General features: G+C 50.4%; 1 protein-coding gene across 1 annotated transcript; it reads right to left on the bottom strand.

Moving 5' to 3' along the window:
* Positions 1–377: 377 nt before the first annotated feature.
* On the bottom strand, positions 378–3,093 carry LOC123045828 (DNA-directed RNA polymerases II and IV subunit 5A). Its single transcript, XM_044469006.1, has 4 exons — positions 2,744–3,093; positions 2,497–2,673; positions 2,283–2,396; positions 378–815 (listed from the first exon to the last, which is right to left on the bottom strand). Exons 1-4 carry the CDS (start codon positions 2,942–2,944, stop codon positions 690–692), a joined length of 618 nt encoding a protein of 205 aa, XP_044324941.1. The 5' UTR covers positions 2,945–3,093; the 3' UTR covers positions 378–689.
* Positions 3,094–20,705: the final 17,612 nt, after the last annotated feature.

Genomic DNA, 20,705 nt, shown 5'->3' on the forward strand with positions numbered 1-20,705 from the left:
CATTTGCAGGCTTGTTTTCTGGTTTTCTGAAATCTGCGTATAGATATTCTCTGAAGTTAATGGGATTAGGTCTTTCCAGATGCCAATGCTTGAGAATCTCAAGGTTTTACTATCTATTTTAAAGTTTTTTCTTTTTGTAAATTCTGCGTATATCTGTTTTATCTCTACAATTGCACTATTAACAGAAAAAAGGTTCGTTGATCAACTGGGGTGGCGGTAAGGCAAATTAGCTGCAGGTTGGCCACACTGCTGCCAATCTCGTGTTACTGCATCATTTAGCAGATATATGTTGAATGCATAAACCGGCACTCCAGATATCCCACGTTCCTGATGCTCCAGCTTTTCTCTGTTCGTCACATAAACAACGGTACCAGAAGTCATGATCATACCATTCAGATAAATACATGAGCACTAAGTTGAACTCCGCGAATTAGACCGACTATTTCAGGTAGCAAAGAGCTATTTAGCTGTGTCGAAGAAGAAAAAGAAAAACTACTGAAATCTACGTCTAGATGCTAGCTAACAGAGTCATGTCAAATTGACAAGCAGATGTAAAGACAGAGCACTAAGGCGGTTCAGAAAGTACTTCCGTTCCTCGAGAAAACAAGTGTCTACTACTGAGGAGCTAGCATTGGAGGAAGCATTTTAACTGGCAGTGCTTGCAGAACATCTCTGGCCCGTAGTGGAGCTCAGACAACATAGCGATATGTCACATATTTTCCAGCAGTCTCACTGGGCCTGGTGATCTTCACGACCTGTCCACGCCTCATGCCATAGTATCTTGCTATTGGATCCGTATATTGAATGCGAGGCAGCTGCGTCATCACAAGACAGCAAGATCATCAGAACCTAGAGTACCACTATAACAATAAAAGGTAATATCTGCATTTTCTTTACTAGTGCACATACAACATTTCGCCTTATATCATTTATTGGAAGAGCTCCTAGTGTTTTGTCGCAGAAACAAAACAAAGGACATTTGTGCCCAAACTTTTCAAAACGTGCAACCACTACCAAGTGAAAGGGGTAAGCAACACTTAACACTTGACCAATGCAGCTTCCTACTAAGTTAAGAGCATTACGCCTCTTACACTTAACAAACATCCCACAAGAATGAACAAGTACACCGAAACTGATATGAGTGTTGCAAATTCCAGTACACATATCCCTGATGTTATCCAACAGATAAAGTACTGCTGTAGAAAATACACAACAGACCAGTGTCAGTAGCACCCATAGACCACTAACCTATGGGAAACATAATGCTCATATATATAAGAACCCTTAACAACACATTAACTCTGAAAGCAACACATCTGAAGCAGACTATATAGCATCATTCTTTAAGTTCTAAAAAAGTTTCTGATGTGTCCATCCTACTAGCTTATCCCGCTACCACCTGTGTCTCACAATCTCAGCTTTTCACTACAACACCATATTATGTTCATCAAAGTAGCATCTCACCTAAGGTCTTACACATGATCAGTTTGTTGTTAGTCCTGATTCTACACTTGACAATATAGAATACACATGTTTCTAAATTACAACCAACCATAATTGTTGAATCAAAATGACTTAATAAGGGTAATAAACCAACATAACCTAAAAGTTGTCATACCGAAAGTAAATTAACAGCGTTATGCCCAACGCTAGCCAGGATATTCATCCACATACTTATTATCAGAAATGGTTTATCTACTACTCCCTCTGTCCGAAAATAAGTGAAGACATCAGGATATGTATGCCCTAGTAGTTCTGCAAGTAGGGTTATACTCCCTCCTTCATAAAAGTTGTATTAAAGTTGACAAGCTTATTTTGGGACGGAGGGAGCACATGATTGTGTCCTTACTATTGCGTTATTAAGGGATATGATCCTGGTACATGGGGCCTAACAAAACCCTCAGCCTCCTATGTGGCATTACTGACATGCAAAACTGCTGTTTGTCAGGACAAAAAACCAGGTTATGGGATAAAATAAAATGCTCCAGTTGGGATTAAGTGTGAAGGGAATTAGTTTGGTCAATTATAGCTTGAGGAAGTAGAGGGAACCTTTTCTTTCAAATTAATAATGTGTTTTTATCCCAACACAACCATCTGGAATATATGTATATGAAGGTATGCTGGAATACAGGGTCACAGATTATAGCTATAATTGTTTGTTCACAATGATTATTAACGGCTTAATGACTCAAACAGGAATACAGTTCACATAATGACATGCTTGCATCGATTAGAATAGCAGGTCAGTTACAGTGAGCGAAGGATTGGCAAATTTGTATGACCTGAGTTTCTTTCACGGTGTATTTCTCCAGCAGCGTCTTCTTCTGCTCCTGTGTGAGGAGCACGTGCTCGGGGACCAGATCGTGATTCTTAATGTTTATAAGAAGCTCCCCTTCCTGCAGGACAGGGGTACATTAAACGTCAGCCACTGGATCCCATGGCGAGAGACACTGGATATTAGTCATACGAGCACGAGGCATGGATGTAGAGCGCGACCTGGAAGACCTGGAGCCGGAATGTAGAGGTTTCGACCAGTTTGTTGCGGGCAAAGGCGGTCAGCGCCTGCTGCACGAGGAGTATGCCATTGCTGACCTTCTCCTGCACCATCTTCTGGACGTAGCTGGTGACCGCCTTCGTGCCGGGCTTGGGCTCGTTCGGGAAGAAGACGTAGATCTGGAGGGGCATTGCCAACACCGTCAATCAGCCGACGCAGTAGCTAGTACGGAAATCGTCGGGGACGCACCTGGTCGTCGGGGTTGTCCTTCTTGGCGCGGTTGATGACGAGGTCGTCGCGGCGCACGGGGTCGCCGTAGCGCCCGACGAACTCGCCCATGGTCAGGTCGACGTCGGCGTCCAGCACCAGGTACCCGCGGTCCCGCAGCATCTGCATCACCGTGCGCCGGACGCGGAACAGCCGGCTCGCCTCCCCCTCTGCCGCCGCCATCTCTTCGCCGATCGCCCGCGCGAATTTTTCGCCCGCCTTTGGAGGAGGAAGGGCCGGCGGCACCGGAGGTAGGGGTTTGGGAGGAAGGAGACACCGGCACCGAGTGGCGAGGATTGAGGAAGAAGGGTCGGTTGGAGCCGGACCCCGAGACCGAGCTACGGGTCGTTCGCTTCGGTTCGGTCCTCTGTTTTTTTTTTTTTTGAGTCCATGTTCGGTCCTCTGTTTTTTTTATGAATCTCGCTGACTTTATTCAAAGAAATAGTCATAGGTACACATGTTGGGTCATGAGGTGTGCCCAACCAAACATGACGCCCTATACCCAGCTTACAAACATATTTAGCGAGATTGTGAGCCTCAAAATTAAAGTTTCTTCGCTCGTGAACAAAAGAGCAAGAGCTAAAATTATTACAATGACTCAATATTTCATGGACAATAGATGCATTTGGGCCTCCGGTGCCCCGGTTGATGTCGTTTACCACCTCCTTGGAATCCAAAGCCACATATATGTTTCTTACCGTCAGGTCGTAGGCGAGTGCTAGTGCATCCCGACAAGCATATATGTCTCCAGAAAAAGAGGATCCCGCATGTGGCGAAAAAGCACCACCGACGATCTCAAATAGACTCCTTCCTGGTCACGGCATAGAACGGCGACCGCTCCCCCGCTACCTCGCCTTGCCACTGCCCCATCTACGTTGATCTTCACGTTGCCACCCGGCGGATGAAGCAATGGCCGTTGCTGGGCTGGTGTAGTAGGACCTGGGTGATGCTCCTGTGCCGTGATAAGGCCGAGTTGCTCTGTTGCGTGCGCTGGGGGTTGATTTGGGCCGGACAGTGATCTGGGCTGGGCGGCCCTACAAACATATTATGAGTCTATGAGGAATACATACACAGAGGACGCCCTTTCCCTACCTTTGTTTCCTCCGCGGCTCCGACGAAACCCACGGCCACGGTGAACCCTAGATCTTAATTGGCCTTCCGCCGCGCGCCATGACTCGTAGTGGCGGCCGTGGTGGTGGTGGAGACGAACAGCCGCCGGACACCCCCATCCCTGACCTGCCCTGGGTGATGCTGGATTGCATCGCCCACTGCACCTTGCTGGGCCCCAGGGACGAGGCATTCGCCGACGACACGACATCGGAGGTCTCCGAGACCTGCACTGGTAGCCCCATCGTCGTCTCCCTCAGGGTCGCTCCGCCCCCGCCATGTTTCGTCTCTACCTCCACTTTCCAGATGGGCTCAGGCCAGAGATGAAGCTGTTGGAACCAGTGGCGGAGCTACATGCAATGCTGAGGGGGCCATTGCCCCCCAGCTGTAGCATATTTTCTGAAGGAAAAAAATTAAGAGCCTTAAAATAAAAAGATTGTTCTCATTTGCCCCCCCCCCAAGGTGCATATTTTTCCTTTGGCCCCCCCTTTGAATCTCCGCTAGCTCCGCCACTGGTTGGAACCGCCCTCCGTCCTCGCGGCTCATGGCCGCTCCATACTTTTCCAGACCTATGTCCCTCACATTGACCAGTGCTGCCCCAACTATTACCCCATTGACTACTTCGTCTACACGGCCCCGGCCGCCCAGGCAAGCGCCCGTCCCTAAGGCGGCTCCCGCCTTGCTTCAAGGGTGGGCAAGTGAACCCGGAAGTGGACAAGCTCTTCCACCCGTACCGCTACCAGCAACAGCGGATGGTGAACAGTGATAACGTCGGCCTGCTGTGTTACGGTGATGAGGAGTTCATAGTGGCCGAGCTCTATTCATGGGGCGAGCTCTCCCTGCTGCACTATGCGCCTGGGAAGGCCATGGAATGGGAATTTAGAGCATCTCCAACAGCCGCGCTTCGCGCCGCGCGCAAAAAACCAGTATGCTGCGCGTGCTTCGGCTGGTTTAGCGCGGTCGCGAGCGCTGGCTCCAACAGCCGCGCTATAATGCAGCACGCGCGCGCCGCTCCAGCAGCGCGCAAAAATACAGCGCGCGCGACTCGCCAGGCATTGCATTGTATATATGGCATTTTGGACACAAAATGAGTTTGAAACATTCAAAATGCAATGAACATGACGTATAAAATTTGACACAAACAAGTTGATGAATAAAAGTTCATGCCCACAAGTTCATCCAACCAAGTTTAGAATGCAAATCAAGTTCAAGACACAAATGAAAGACACATCAATCCTCTTCCTCGTCTTCGTCCTCATCATCTTCCGAAGATGATTCTTCCGCCTCCGAAGATGAATCTTCCTCCCTCTCCTCATCACGCACCGCATCATGTGAAGCTCCGACGGTGTTGGCAAGATCTTACGGCATCTTCATGGGAATGTGTGTGAGGAGGCACATTGAAGGACATTCCGCCCATGGCGGCCGGAGGTGCACCCATGCCTCCCATGAGAGAAGCAAAACTCATGCCTCCCATGGCGGCCATAGCATCGAGGGGTGCTCCAAAGCCACCCATGCCTCCCATGGCGGCCGGAGATGCACCCATCCCTCCCATAGCACCTAAACCGCTCATGGTACCTCCGAAGCCACCCATGCCACCCATGGTGCCAAGGCCACCGCCACCCATGCCGCCAAGGCCACCGCCACCCATGCCGCCGAGCTCCGCCGGTGGCGACGCCAACGCTCCCCGCGCTAGGGTTTCCAGCGGCGGGGGAGGGGTCGCGGCTGTACAACGGGGTGAGCGGGGTGCCGGTGCATGCGTCCATGGCGAAGTCCGGCGCCGGCGCGCGCGCGTGGGTCTTAGGAGGCGGAGAGGAGAGAGTGCGGTGCGAGCGCTCGAGTGTGCCGCGTGTGGAAGCGGGCGCCCCAAATACACCGCACGGGATAGCGTATCCGACACCGCGCCCAACTCGTTGTAGCGCGCGCGCGGTTTTTGCGCGCCCGCTGGAGCCACCCTCCGCGTTGCGCGCGCGCTAAAACGGCCTAATTTGCGGCATGGCGCTAGTTTAGCGCGGCTGTTGGAGATGCTCTTAGGACGTTGCAGATGCCTTATGGCAAGGACGTCCCTGACTTTCTGTATGGTTCCTGGAATACCGACTTCGTCATCCCCTTTGGCAATTCCTTGTGCTGGGTCGATTGCTACCTCGGCTTGCTGTTTGTCAGCGTGCATGGAGATCTTACAAAGCCGCCCCGCTATGTCTCAATGCCAGCAGATCTGGACACTCGTCGTCTCTATATTGACCCAGGGGTCCCTGATCCAGCACGCCGTGTCTGTGTCACTGACAGCGGCATGATTAAGCTCATTTGTATCAGCGATGCTGCAGGCCGCAGCGTGCATATACATTCTTCTGATTTCAAAATCAGGACATGGAATCTGTCTGACGGGATATGGAAAAAAGATGCCACCATGGAAGCCCATGAGCTCGAGAATGTTTTTTCCTCTGACAAGCGCCTGCCTGCTCCTGCCAAAGTGTCACACCGGCAGCACCAGGAGCTGCTATGGTGGACGTGTGAATCAGTGGGCCCCGCTGCCTGCTGGCACGGACCCACCTGTAAGGCGTTTGGCCAAGTGTGGGCACGACTATTTAGCCAGCTGGTGCCATAGTGTGTGTGCGTGTGTAGAAACAGATTCTGAACCCTCCTCACCTACCCTGTATCTGCCTCCTCCCTTGGAAGGAACCTTCTCTCCCAAGTCTCGACTCATCCCCCTTTCCCCTCTCGATCCGATCCAACGTAGATGAGTTCGTGACAGTTGGTAATCAGAGCTAGGTTGCTGCCCACCCAAATTTTCGTTGCCCTCACAACCTCTCGATCTGCCGTAACACCCACCACTGCGGGTGCGGTCTTGCTCCGGTGAGGTCCGCGCAAAATCCCCGGCAGGGTTGGCCGGATTTGGAGCGAGGGCAACGGCGCCGCCCAGCAAACCCTCCGCCCAGATGTCGTAATCCACGGGAGAGCTCAAAACCATGCTGCAGGCGCTCTTGAAGCGCTTCGACGAAACCACGCTGGCGAGCGACAAGCAGCGCTAGGCCCAGATCGCGTTCAACACGCAGGTCTCCGCGGATATGGCGAACATCCGCAAGCAGCTGGATCTTACACAAGAATACGTCGATGAAGTTCGGCAGCAGCAGCGCGAGCTTCCGCCTTCTTCGACCGCCGAGCGCCACCGATGAACATGACGGCGACACCCAAGCCTCTGCGGTGACATCGCTGGAGCACGTCCGCGGAGCCCTCCAGGCCCCGCCGTCCGCCTCGCCAACAACGGCCCACCGTTGCTCCCCACGCGGCACACTTTGCCGTACGCAAGCGTGGGGCAGATGAACGCGTTCATGGCAGGCCGCGACATTGGGCACCGTGAGGAGTACATGGTAAAGCCGTCGAAGCATGACTTTCTGCACTTCGACGGCGACGCACCCAACCTCTGGATCGACCGCTGCATCACCTACTTCGACCTCTACCGCATTCCTCCACACAGCTGGGTCACCACAGCGTCGCTCTACATCGACGGCCACGCCGCGCGCTGGTACCAGGCGTACCGACAGACGCATCGGTCGCCAACGTGGGAGGAGTTCACTGCAGCGATTATCACCGAATTTGCTCCGAACGAATTCGAGACAGAGATGCATAAACTGCTACAACTTCGTCAGACCGGCACCGTCGCGGAGTACATAACGGCGTTCGAGACCCACATGTATCATCTGCTCGCCCTTGACGCGTCGCTCAACCCCAAGCTGTTCATCACACAATTTTTGTTGGGCTTGCGTGACGATCTGCGGGCTGCGGTTTGCCTTCAGGAGCCGTCGAGCATCACTCGCGTGGCTGTGCTGGCCCGAATTGTCGAAGAAGAGGCTGGCACGCAACATGCTCGGTCGCGGATCATTCCGGCCGGACGACCACCACCGCCGCCGCTACAGCCTCCTCCTCGAGCAGTGGGGATGCCCCGACCAGGCGGCGCGGCCGCTCCCAACGACGACCTGGCACGCGAGCGACAACTGCGGGAACATCGCCGCGCCAACGGACTCTGTTTCAAATGTGGCCACCGCTACTCCCGCGAGCATCGATGCAAGCAGGCCGCGCAGCTGCTGACGATTCAGGTCGGCGATTATGGGGAGGTGCTGAGCGACGACGTTGTGCATGCTCTCAACCAGCTCGACACACGTGCGGATCAAGAACCGGAGCCGGAATGCTGCGTGCTCTCCACCCATGCGGTCGTCGGCATCGAGTCGCCGCACACCATTCGCCTGCGCACACTCGTGGGCAACCAAGTCATGCTGCTTTTGGTGGACTTCGGGAGCATGCACAGCTTCGTGTCCAAGGCGTTCGCCGACCGCGTGCATGCCACCATGGTTCCTGTACCCCCGGTGGAAGTCCGGGTGGCTAATGGCGAGTGCATGACCTGCAATAGCATGGTACAAGGGCTGAATTGGTGGATTCAGGGCCACACCTTCACCACCGACATGCGTCAACTGGAGCTGGGTGCTTACGACGGCGTGCTCGGCATGGACTGGCTCGAGCAGTTCAGCCCCATGAGCTGCCACTGGCTCGACAAGACGCTCTCGTTCGAGTACCACGACGCCATGATCACCCTGCAAGGCGTTCGACCGAAGCAGCACGAGCAGGTGGAGGAGATCGAGCCCGAGCAGTTGCGCAAATGGCACGCCGGCAACGACATTTGGTACATGCCGTGCTGGACCTGCTTCGTGCGCCCGAGCCGTCTTCAAACAAAATCCCTCCAAGTGTGCAGAGTGTTCTGACGGACTTCGCCGACATGTTCGCCAAACCCAAGGGCCTGCCTCCTCACCATCGCTATGATCACGCGATCACCCTCGTCGATGATGCGCGCCCTGCAAACTCGCGCCCGTATCGCTACTCGCCACTCTAGAAGGACGAGATCGAACGCCAAGTTCAGGAGATGCTCCAGTCGGACATCATCGAGCACAGCATGAGCCCGTTCGCCGCGCCCGTGCTCCTCGTCAAGAAGAAGGACGACACTTGGCGCTTTTGCGTCGACTATCGCCGGCTCAACGACGCCACGGTCAAGAACAAATTCCCCCTGCCCATCGTCGATGAATTGCTCGACGAGTTAGCTGCTGCGGCCTTCTTCTCCAAGCTGGACCTCCGCGCGGGTTACCACCAGATTCGCATGCGCGCGGGCGACGAAGAGAAGACGGCGTTCAAGACGCACCATGGCCATTTTCACTTCAAGGTCATGCCGTTTGGACTGACGAACGCGCCGGCAACGTTCCAGTACCTTATGAATGCAATCTTCGCCAAGTACATGCGTAAATTCGTTATTATATTCCTGGATGACATTTTGATCTTCAGTGAAACTCTGGACGAGCACCTGGAACATCTTCACCTTGTTCTCGCTCTGCTTCGGGAGCACCAACTGTTTGCGAAGGAATCCAAATGCTCGTTCGCGCAAGACAACATCTCCTACCTGGGCCACATCATCTCCAAGCAAGGCGTAGCCACGGACCCAGAGAAGACACAAGCAATGGTGGCATGGCCGGTTCCTGCAACTGCCACTGAGCTCCGCGGCTTCCTCGGCCTCACCGGCTACTACCGCAAGTTCATTGCGCACTACGGCATCATTGCCAAGCCACTGACAAGTCTATTGACCAAGAAGGGCTTTGAGTGGACAGAAAAAGCTCAGGTGGCATTCGATCTCCTCAAGCGCGCCATGGTGACCGCGCCAGTGCTTGCGCTCCCAGATTTTGCACGCCCGTTTGTGATTGAAACGGACGCTTGTGACATGGGCATGGGTACAGTGCTGGCACAGGAGGGGCATCCCGTGGCGTTCCTCAGCAAAGCCCTGGGGGTGCGTAACCAGAAGCTATCAGCGTACGAGAAGGAGTTCATCGCCGTCATGATGGCCGTCGAGAAATGGCGCACATACCTGCAGAGGGGCCCCTTCACCATCGTCACGGATCACAAAAGCCTCTGCAACTTGCAAGATCAGTAGCTCGTCACTGATTTGCAGCGCAAGGCCATGGCCAAGCTGGTGGGACTGCAATTTCAGTTCCGCTACAGGCGCGGCAGCGAAAACGGAGCTGCGGATGCTCTCTCTCGCGTGGGCGCGACACTCAGCCTCGACGCGCTCTCCATCTGTCAGCCCACGTGGGTGCAGGAGGTGGAAAATTCGTACGCCACGGACGCTGATGCGCAGGATCGCCTGGCGCGCCTCGCGATCCACAACCCCGACAATGATGGCTATGAACTCTACAAAGGGCTCATCCGCAAGCAGGAGTGCCTGTGGATCGGCAAGAACACAACATTGCGCACAAAGATCATCAGTGCGCTGCACGACAGCGCGCTCGGTGGCCACTCCGGCGCCACTACCACCTACCAGCGCATCAAGAAGCTCTTCATCTGGGACGGACTGAAGACCGACGTCTCTGACTACGTCCGGCAGTGCCCTATTTGTCAACACGTCAAACACGAGCAGTCCCGGCCGGCTGGCGCGCTGGCGCCCCTGCTCGTGCCAACGGCCCCCTGGCGCGACCTCACCATGGATTTCGTTAAGGGATTACCATCTTCAGAGGGCTTCGACTCCATCATGGTGGTGGTGGATAGGCTGACCAAATCAACACACTTCATCCCTCTTCGCCATCCATTCAAGGATCCGTAGGTGGCCAAGGTTTTTTGGGACCAGATTGTCAAGCTGCACGGCATCCCTAGCTCCATCGTCTCCAACCACGACCGCGTCTTCACCAGCGCACTCTGGCGCGAGCTCTTCACCAGCGCAGGCACCAAGTTACTCTTCTCCATTGCCTACCACCCCCAAACGGACGGCTAGAGCGAACGCGTCAACCAGTGCATGGAGATGTACTTGCATTGTGCAGTGCACGACGCTCCCCGGCAATGGCGCCGCTGGCTTCCGACAGCGGAGTTCTGGTACAACTCGTCGTTCCACTCATCGATGCAATGCACTCCCTTCAAAGCATTGTATGGCATCGAGCCGAACCTGGGGGCCATGACTCTTTGGGACGACAAGATGGTGCCCATGATCGACGGCGAGCCCTGGGATTGGGGACTACACACGGCGGGTCTCCGGGAATAGATTCTCCGCGCCCATCATCGCTTCAAGAAGCAGGCTGACCGGCATCGCTCCGAGCGCTCCTTCGAGGTGGGCGACACCGTGCTCCTCAAACTCCAGCCATACGCGCAGTTGTCGGTGGCGAACAAACCCTGCGCCAAGCTGGCTTACAAGTACTTTGGGCCATTTGCGGTGCTCAGCAAGATCGGCAAGCTGGCGTACAAACTAGAGCTGCCGGCGGACAGTAAAATTCACCCTGTCTTTCACGTCTCCCAGCTCAAGCCATTCATCCCCAACTATACTCCAGTCTTCTCCGAGCTACCAAGTCCACCCGACCTTGCCGGCCACAATGACGAACCAGTGAAGATATTGGAGCGTCGCATGGTCAAGCGCGGTGCCAGCGCTCTGGTGCAAGTCAAGGTGCGTTGGCGCAATGACACGGAGGCGATCACTTGGGAGGACTAGGACACTCTTCATCAGCGATTTCCTCACGCGCCGGCCTGGGAGGAGCCAACAGCAGGAGATGAAGAACAGCAAGGAGTTTCTGAAGATGGCGCTCGCTCTGAAGGAGAGGGGAATGTCACACCGGCAGCACCAGGAGCTGCTACGGTGGACGTGTGAATCGGTGGGCCCCGCTGCGTGCTGGCACGGGCCCACCTGTAAGGCGTTTGGCCAAGTGTGGGCACGGCTATTTAGCCAGCTGGTGTCATAGTGTGTGTGCGTGTGTAGAAACAGATTCTGAACCCTCCTCACCTACCCTGTATCTGCCTCCTCCCTTGGAAGGAACCTTCTCTCCCAAGTCTCGACTCATCCCCCTTTCCCCTCTCGATCCGATCCAGCGTAGATGAGTTCGTGACACAAAGTTTCCTATCATGAACTTGGTTGATCATGATGTTGTCTGCTTTGTGTTGAATAATGGAAACCACACTTTCTGGCTGGTTGAGGTCAATCTGAGGAAGAAGGCGCTTGGAGCAGTCACCCTCTATACCAACGAAGAAAAAGAAAAGCAAGCAGCAGCAGAAGAACACCTGACCTAGGATGACATTGTCCGCAATACCTTCTTCACCACCGTCTCCGTCAACCCCATCTCCTTCATCCCCAGCCAATTCACCATGTACTTGGATAAGCATGCCATCTAAAGGTATTTAAGTCTCATGTTTATGTGATTATCCTCGCCATTCATGTTAATGTTAAATCTTCAATCTTGTAGCATTTCTTAGCGTTGTCTAGTACTACTTTTACTCATCTCTCATTTATGTTCTTGTTAAGTTTTGAACTCAACTCAACAGAATGCGATGTTTAATTGCTAGGTAATAAGCTTAGGAAAACTTATATTAGCTAAATGACAAATTAATCCTGTGAACCATGGTTTGTTGTATCACATCATAGCAACACACAATGTTGTAAATAGCGAGTTCATCTTTTAAGTATTGATTAGTCATCCGATTTTTAATATGGTAGTTATATTCTGTACTTACTATTATTTATAAATCCCTTGGTAACAAGTAGAATTTTACATTTGCTCTTATATTGATGCTGATCTTCTTGAACATGATATCAGTATCGTACACAGGTCGGTCAGGTAATTGAATAAAGACATTATTAGGCAGTGTAAAACACAACCGAATATTTTAAACATTAACTTGTAAGTAGTACTACCAAAGCAAACACTAATTTCATGTAACAATATCTCATGCATGCTTGCTTAAGAAGCACAATATTTAATCAGTATCCGATTGAATGGAAATATATTCTCTTCGATCAGGTAGCATAGTAGTTTATCAATCAAGTAGTGGCAAGGATGTTCTGGTTCCATCAAATACTACATAATTACATAAGCTTTGTGCTTCAGTTTGTGCAACAGGGATATATTATGAAAACAGAGGGAGTACAAATTACGTGATGTAAAACAAATAGCCAAAAGAAATGACGTTCGTTGCACTTTGTGTCATATAAGGGCTATCTATTTTGTAGTTTTCTCTGTGACTGACATCTCCAAAAATATATGTCATGAATCCTGTTTATTGTTATTTTCATGGTCCGACATAATCTCGGTTTATTGACTTGTGCTCACATCTACATTTGCAAACAACAATACTTGGTCCTGCTCGATAGCCTCTGGCGGTCATCCTCTGCACGATCAAGTGTCGGCATACTTTTTGCACTTCAGATTCATTTAGCTATTAACATGTATTTCTCCATCAGCAGCTGCTTTAGAGCATCTACCATTATGATAGTCATCATAGTGGATTGCTGTAGAGTTTTATGTACATGAGATTGGATTGTTAAATCTGTTTCACAAGCCAAGTAGATAAAGCGGAGCAAATTATTACATCCGTTTGAATATCTGGACTGCGCTTATATATTTTCTGAGACAACTTATGTTTGCATCTCACACTAATGATTTTTTTGGGGGAAACAAGTTACCATAGCCGCCTCGTGACCTAAGTTAGCTTTGTATTTTGATGAAGCCTTGGTTTCAGCAAGAAGTTAGAGGAGGAAGAAGTAAAGCGAGCAATGGAGAATGGATGGATTGAAGACTCAATGGGAGATGTTGAAGAAATCTGCTGATGCATTTATCTACTGCTGCTGCTACTACTACTACTAGCGCCTGCTGCACGACGACTATGCCACTGATGATGTTATCTTGCTTCATCTTGTCGATGTAGCTCCTGCCCGTCTTCATGCCTGGCTTGGATTCGTGAAGATGTAGATCTGCAGGGACATTACCAACATCGTCAATCAGTCAACACCCTACATTGGAAATCACAGGGAGGTCGGCGGAAGGAGAGGCTGAGGGGAGTGGGGGTGCACCTGTTTCACCAGGCTTGTTGTTCTTGATGCGCGGAAAATGAAGTAAAATTGAAGCAAAACAAGCAAAGCTTTGCCAGTTTCTCAAAAAAAAAAACAGTTCTAATAAAGCTTGGCACTGGTCAGAGTCGAACTTGCGACTTCGCATGTACATAGAATAGGCCTCTCTCTGCGTGAAATTTCCCTCTACTCTTTACTTCAGCTTGTAAAAAGTTATTTTAATCTCCATTAATCTTTACCTGCTTTGGTCAATCACTTAGGTGAAAACCCCTAGGACGGGAAAAAACAGCAGGACCCCCTGCGCCGCCCCTCCAGGGCGTCTCGGGGCGAAACCCTAGATCGCGGTAGAGTCCTCCCCCTCCCGTCTCCCATCCCCCTCGCCGCCGCCTGAGGTCGCCGCCGGGCAAGCCCGGGGCGCCGCCGAGGAAGGTGGCGGCGGGGCATCTGCTGCTCTGCTTTTCGCAGGGAGCCACGGGATCTGGGGCGGTGGCCTCGGTCGGAGTGGCGCCACCGGCTCTGCGGCGAGCGGTGGCGCGGGCGTGGTGGCGGTGTCCCTGGCCGTAAGGACGGCGGGGATCCGTTGGGCGTGGACCTAGCGCGGTCCTGGCGGCCGGCGGCACCAGATCTGGCGTTCCATGCTTTCCCCGACGCAGTGCGATCCCTCCCCTCCGGGACTGGCTCGGCATTCTTCTTCGATCTTCGGCCTCCGCTGCGGGTGGGGTGGTGGTGTGGAACCAAACCAGGAGAAATCCATGGACGGCCATGGCTGGCCGCGACGGTGGCGGCGCCCGAGGGCACCGTTCTTCCTCCTTGGAGGCGTTTGTCAGGTCTGACTCCCTCCACCCGCCCTCCTCTAGCTTCCCGGGTGAAAGCCCTAACCTCGGTGGGCGGCGGCGGAGCTCTCGGCGTCGTACTCCTTCTTGAAGGCGCCGCCTTTGGGGGCTGTTTGGGTGGTGTGCGCTGTTGGGGTGCATTCGGCGACGTCAGTGATGTGTCTTCTTCGTCCAAGCTTGGTGCTATCCCTCCTGTGCGGCCGGGCCATGGGCAATTCTGCTTGTGGGAAGCTTTGGCGGCTCATCGGGAGTGCGGGGATCCTCTCTATATGGCCATCCTCCGGCGACAACCATTCTAGTTCTAGGTGGAGCATTCTATCTTTCGACGGTGCGGCGCCTTTCGAGCCAGGCGAGGAGGTTGTGGCCTTCTTCGGAGATGGAATTGGATGGTTGTGCCGCGCCGGGGTCCATAGTTGTTTGGTGACCACACTCCCAGTGATGCCGGCCATCCCCTTCTCCTTGGTGCCAGCTTGGTCTAGCTCCCTGGTGCTTCGTTCTCGGAGGAGGGCCTCTGAAAGTGCTACTATCGACTAGAGGGGGGGGGTGAATAGGCGATTTTTATGAAAGTCTTCAAAACTTGGAAGTTTCGAAGACAAACAACAGAAATGACCTAATTGTAATGCAGCGGAAGATAAACTACCCAATGCAAGCCATAGTCAAGTATACAAAGATATGAAAGTACGGGACAAATAGCAGCTAGGTAGTAAGGATCAGAATGGAAGACATTATGGAGCCAATCAACAGTAGTAGTCAAGCAATGAAGTCAAACAGATACACAGATAGGAAATGACTTCACGAAGACAAACTAAAGTAAGGTGGGAAGGGATATAACCAGTTGCTTGTTGAAGACACAGGATTTGTTGGACCAGTTCTAGTTGCTGTGACAACTGTACATCTGGTTAGGGAGGCTGAGATTTAACTCAGAAGACAGTGTCTTCACCTTATTCCCCTTGAGCTAAGGACACCCAGTCCTCGCCCAATCACTCTAGTAAGTCTTCAAGGGAGACTTCCAAACCTTCACAGACTTCGTTCACCGGCAATCCACAATGACTCTTGGATGCTCAGAACGCGACGCCTAACCGGCTGGAGGATACACAGTCCTCGAGTGTAATAAGTCTTCAGGTCACACAGACAGAAATACTTTAGTGATGCCTAACACTCTTTGGCTCTGGGTGTTTGGGCTTTGTCCTCGCAAGGATTTTTCTCTCTCTCAAAATCTTCGAGGTGGGTTGCTCTCAAACGACAAAAGCCGTGTACAAACTCCGAGTAGCCACCAATTTATGGTGGAGGGGGTGGGCTATTTATAGCCACTAGGCAACCCGACCTGATTTGTCCAAAATGACCCTGGGTCACTAAGGAACTGACACATGTTCCAACGGTCAGATTTCAAACACACGCGGCAACTTTACTTGGGCTACAAGCAAAGCTGACTCATCCAGCTCTGGATAAGGTTTTCTCTCATTGTCTTCGCTCGAAGACATAGGATTTGAGTTGAGCATCACTTCAGTCACTCTGACTTAGTTCACTTGGACCCCACTTAACACTAGGTGGCTCGTATGACTCAACAAAGAAGAAAAGGAAGCAACGAAACCACACAGTCTTCGCGCTCCATAGTCTTCACGCAATGTCTTCTCATGTCATAGTCTTCAATATGAATATCTTCTCATACCACCATTGTCTTCAATGTCTTCATACATTTTTAGGGGTCATCTCCGGTAGGTAAACCGAATCAATGAGGGACACTACCTGCGTTATCCTGCAATTCTCACAAACGCATTAGTCCCTCAACCAACTTTGTCGTCAATACTCCAAAACCAACTAGGGGTGGCACTAGATGCACTTACAGCCTCAATATCTACAGCTGTGTGCTTATCTGTTTTATCTTCTAGCTTGTAGTTTTGAGGCTAGTTAGTTGCTTTCCAGCGTCTATGTATCTTACCGTGTTGTTTTTCTTTCTTTGGTTCTTGTGATCTGTAAACCTGGCCGGTTGATGGCTTTGTTAATTCAAAGCCGGGCTAGGCTCGAGTCCCATCTCGGGCTCGGTTGATGCCTTTTCTCTAAAAAAAAAAATCTTTACCTGCTTTCCTTTTTGAGTTTGGGATTTTGTTTCCCTCTTCTTTGCAAAAAGAAGCTTGTTCACCGTTTTCAAACTTTGGCTCAGGCCTGCTTTATGCCCGCCGTAGTTCCCTCAAAAGACAAATCAGAGTTTCTTAGCAGATTGCAAGTTCAGGTTTTCCAGTCACTGATTGCTTGACGCTTGGAGGTTGACAAGTATTAAAGGAGATTGGCACGGTTTCTAATTTTGCTTGCTAATTATTCCCTTACCTTCTTACTTGAGCAGTATTGCTATACGTGCACTTCCATATGTCAGTAGTACTAATTTTCCAGGTTACCTTTATTCATCTGCACCTCATATCACCAGTATTGCTCTCGTAGCTTATTCACCACTTTATCTCAACTATGCTCGGCTACAAGAGCATTTGTTGCAAGGTCATTTGTAATGAAAACGATATGCCTTTGACAATATGTGCATATTTATGTAAAAGTTGTACTAAGTCAGTGACATTTATTTTGGAACGGGAGAAATACTATTTAGGAAGTGAATATCCGATAGTGGCGCAGGACTCCGTTTATTCGGGCAGAATAAACCAATAATGGCATAGTTTTAGCATTCAAGCAAAACAAACCAATAATGGCATAGTTTTAGCATGCCTGACTCTGAAGCCTGAGCACCTTGACATCAAACGTCATCCAAAAATGCGAGTGTTTCTCATACAAGTTGCTGACAACATCTGATATCAGCAAAAAGAAATCTTACCATTAATAAACCAAACCAAATCCAACATATCACTTGTTTTCATAATATAACAATAGGAGATGGCATCTACTGGTAAGAACACTTCAGCGTAAGCATGCGCAGGTCATTTCATCTGAAGATGCGTGTGCAACAGAATTAAGAACATACAATCATCAACTTAATAATTGTCCTAAGCAGCACACCAGTGGACAAATAGCAAGAAGCCAATAACTAGCAACAAATTGACCATCTGATGCAAAATTCAGGCTATCAATTCATTGCAGTAAACACATACTTATGTACTCCCTCTGTCCCATAATATAAGAACCTTTTTGACACTAGTGTAATGTGAAAAACGTTCTTATATTATGGGACGGAGGGAGTAGTTATGTGACAATTGCATATGTACAGGTTTGTATTGGAAGAACGGGAGAGGGAGTTGATTTAGCCTTGGCGTGGAAGTTGCTTTATAACGAGGGTGATGTTTAGCTACAGATCTCGAGGATGAAGGGACGGCTGCAATCTAACTTGTTCCATGGGATTGTGAACGAAATGGATCTCAAGGACGAAGGGGCGGCGGAGATGTAACTTGTTCCACGGGATCGTGAACTAAATGGCATATTTGCAAATTTCCTCCCTACTGAAGTAGGCAGCAGGTATCATGTAACATTATAAATAATAAAATAAAATGGAAAAGCTTCTCCTCAACCGACTGATAGTTGGCGCGCATCGACAGCGGCGACTGTTCGACCGGTCTTTGATCATGCGGCGCCCAACGTCCTCCCCACCACACACACGTGCTTTGCAACACGGGTTGTGTTGTGGACAACCGAGCGCAACATGGGGTGTGTTGCAATCCCACCGAATAATTTTAGTGTAGAATCAACCACCTCATGTGATCGCCACGTGTCCGATGGGCTCATGCACTCTCCACCTTATCCTCTCCATTGCGAGTCGTCTTCATTGTTCCTCTACTTCTCTCTCGCACATATGCCTCCTAAACCAGGTCGAGACAAAGTACTCGAGCTGTCCATCGCTACTAGTGCAGGCTTGCTCCCCTTCCCTACCTCCTCCTCCCCGCCTTCTCATGCGTCGCGTCTGAAGGATACTAACAACCCTGTGCGTCCATCATTGATGCTATAAAGCAGTGCCTCGACGACGATGACGACTATGAGGAGTGTTGCAATCCAGAGGGGCGGTGATGCGGGAGTAACGTCATCCATGTTGTAAATGCCTGGTGTTGTGAGAGCAACATCAGCCATGATGCAAACTGTTGGTGTTGTGGGAGCGCCCGTGCTCGTCCCGCAAGCAAATGTTTGTGCAACACGAGGAATGTTGCGACGAGGGCAACTAGGCCGTGGGTTGGCGACGCCATGATGAGACAGGGTGATGCGAGTTGGACGACCAGAACAATGACCAAAGTGGGCAACATCAGACATGTTGTGATGGGATGGTACAAGATGGGCCACCACAACAACGTCGGTGTTGCAAGGCGACGACGACAACACTACACAGGTTGGCGGTCAATATGACGGTTGACAGTGTTACAAGCTTATAGCTCAGGGGTGCCTCGCCTTGTCTGCTGTCGTCCCATGTTGGCTGGCCTGAGGCCCCTGGGTTGGTTCTGCCCTGGACCATCCCAGCAGCGTCAGATACATCTCCAACATATCTATGATTTTTTTATTGTTCCATGCTATTATAGTATCAAGAGATGTTTATTATGCAATTATACATCATTTTTTGGGACTAACCTATTAACCTAGTGCCCAGTGCCAGTTGTTATTTTTTGCTTGTTTTTGGTTTTTAGAAAATTAGTATCAAATGAATCCAAACTCTACGAAACTTTTTGACAATTTTTTCTAGACCAGAAGGGACCCTAGAAGCTTCGGGAGAAGACTTGCGGAGCCGCGAGGGAGCAACAAGCTCGAAGGGCGCGCCGCAAGGGGGGCGTGCCCCCAGGCTTGTGGGCCCCTCGTGGCACCTCTTGATCTAATTTCACTTCTATAAATACCAAAATATTACCAATACATCAGAGATCCACCCAAAATACTTTTTCCACTCCCGCAAGTTTCTGTTCTTTGGAGATCCCATCTGGAGACCTTTTCTAGTACTTTGTCAGAGGGGGAATCAATCAAGGAGGGCCTCTACATAAACCTTGTTGCCCTTCCGATGATGTGTGAGTAGTTTACCACAAACCTACGGGTCCATAGCTAGTAGCTAGATGGCTTCTTCTTTCTCTTTGATCTTCAGTACAGTGTTCTTGGAGATCTATCCAATGTAATCCTTTTTGCGGTGTGTTTGTTGGGATCCGAAGAATTGGGGGTTTATGATCAGATTATTCATGAATATTTTTTGAGTCTTTTCTGAATTCTTATATGCATGATTGTTATAGCTTTGTATTTCTCTTTGATCTATCCATTTGGTTTGGCCAATTAGATTGATTTATCTACTAATGGGAGAGTGATACGTCCATTTTGCATCATGTTTTCCTACTGTTATTTATAATGTTTTTGACCAATGTAATACTTTGTGGAGCAATTCTAATGCCTTTTCTCTCTTAATTTGCAAGATTTACATGAAGAGGGAGATTGCCGACAGCTGGAATTCTGGACCTGAAAAAGCTATGTCAGAGATATCTATTTTGCACATCTCCAAATGAGCTAAAATTTCACGGAGAATTATTTTGGAATAGATAAAAAAATATTGGAGAAAAGAAATACCATAGGGGGGTCACCCAGGTGCCTCATGCCTCGTGGGGCCCCTGGCCAGCCTCCGGTGCCCATCTTCTGGTATATAAGCTCATTTTCCCTATAAAAAATAGAGAGAGGACTTTCGGGACGAAGCATCGTCGTCTCGAGGCGGAACCTGGGCAAGAGCACTTTTGCTCCCCGACAGAGCGTTTACGCCGTTGAGAGGACCAATCTTCATCACCAACAACCCTCCCACCATGGGAGGACCAATCTTCATCAACATCTTCACCAGCACCGTCTCATCTCAAACCCTAGTTCATCTCTTGTATTCAATCTTTGTATCAAAACCTCAGATTAGTACATGTGGGTTGCTAGTAGTGTTGATTACATCTTATAGTTGATGCTAGTTGGTTTATTTGGTAGAAGATTAAATGTTCAGATCCTTAATGATATTCAATACCCCTCTAATATTGAACATGAATATGATTTGTGAGTAGTTACATTTATTCTTGAGGACATGAGAGAAGTCTTGGCATAAGTAATCATGTGAATTTGGTATTCGTCCGGTCTCTTCATGATATGTATGTTGTTAATTCCCTTAGTGGTGTAGTGCGAACATCGACTACATGACACTTCACCATATTTTGGCCTAAGGGAATGCATTGTGGAG

The sequence above is a fragment of the Triticum aestivum genome, chromosome 2B (assembly GCF_018294505.1).
Source record: "Triticum aestivum cultivar Chinese Spring chromosome 2B, IWGSC CS RefSeq v2.1, whole genome shotgun sequence".
Classification (NCBI taxonomy): domain Eukaryota; kingdom Viridiplantae; phylum Streptophyta; class Magnoliopsida; order Poales; family Poaceae; genus Triticum; species Triticum aestivum.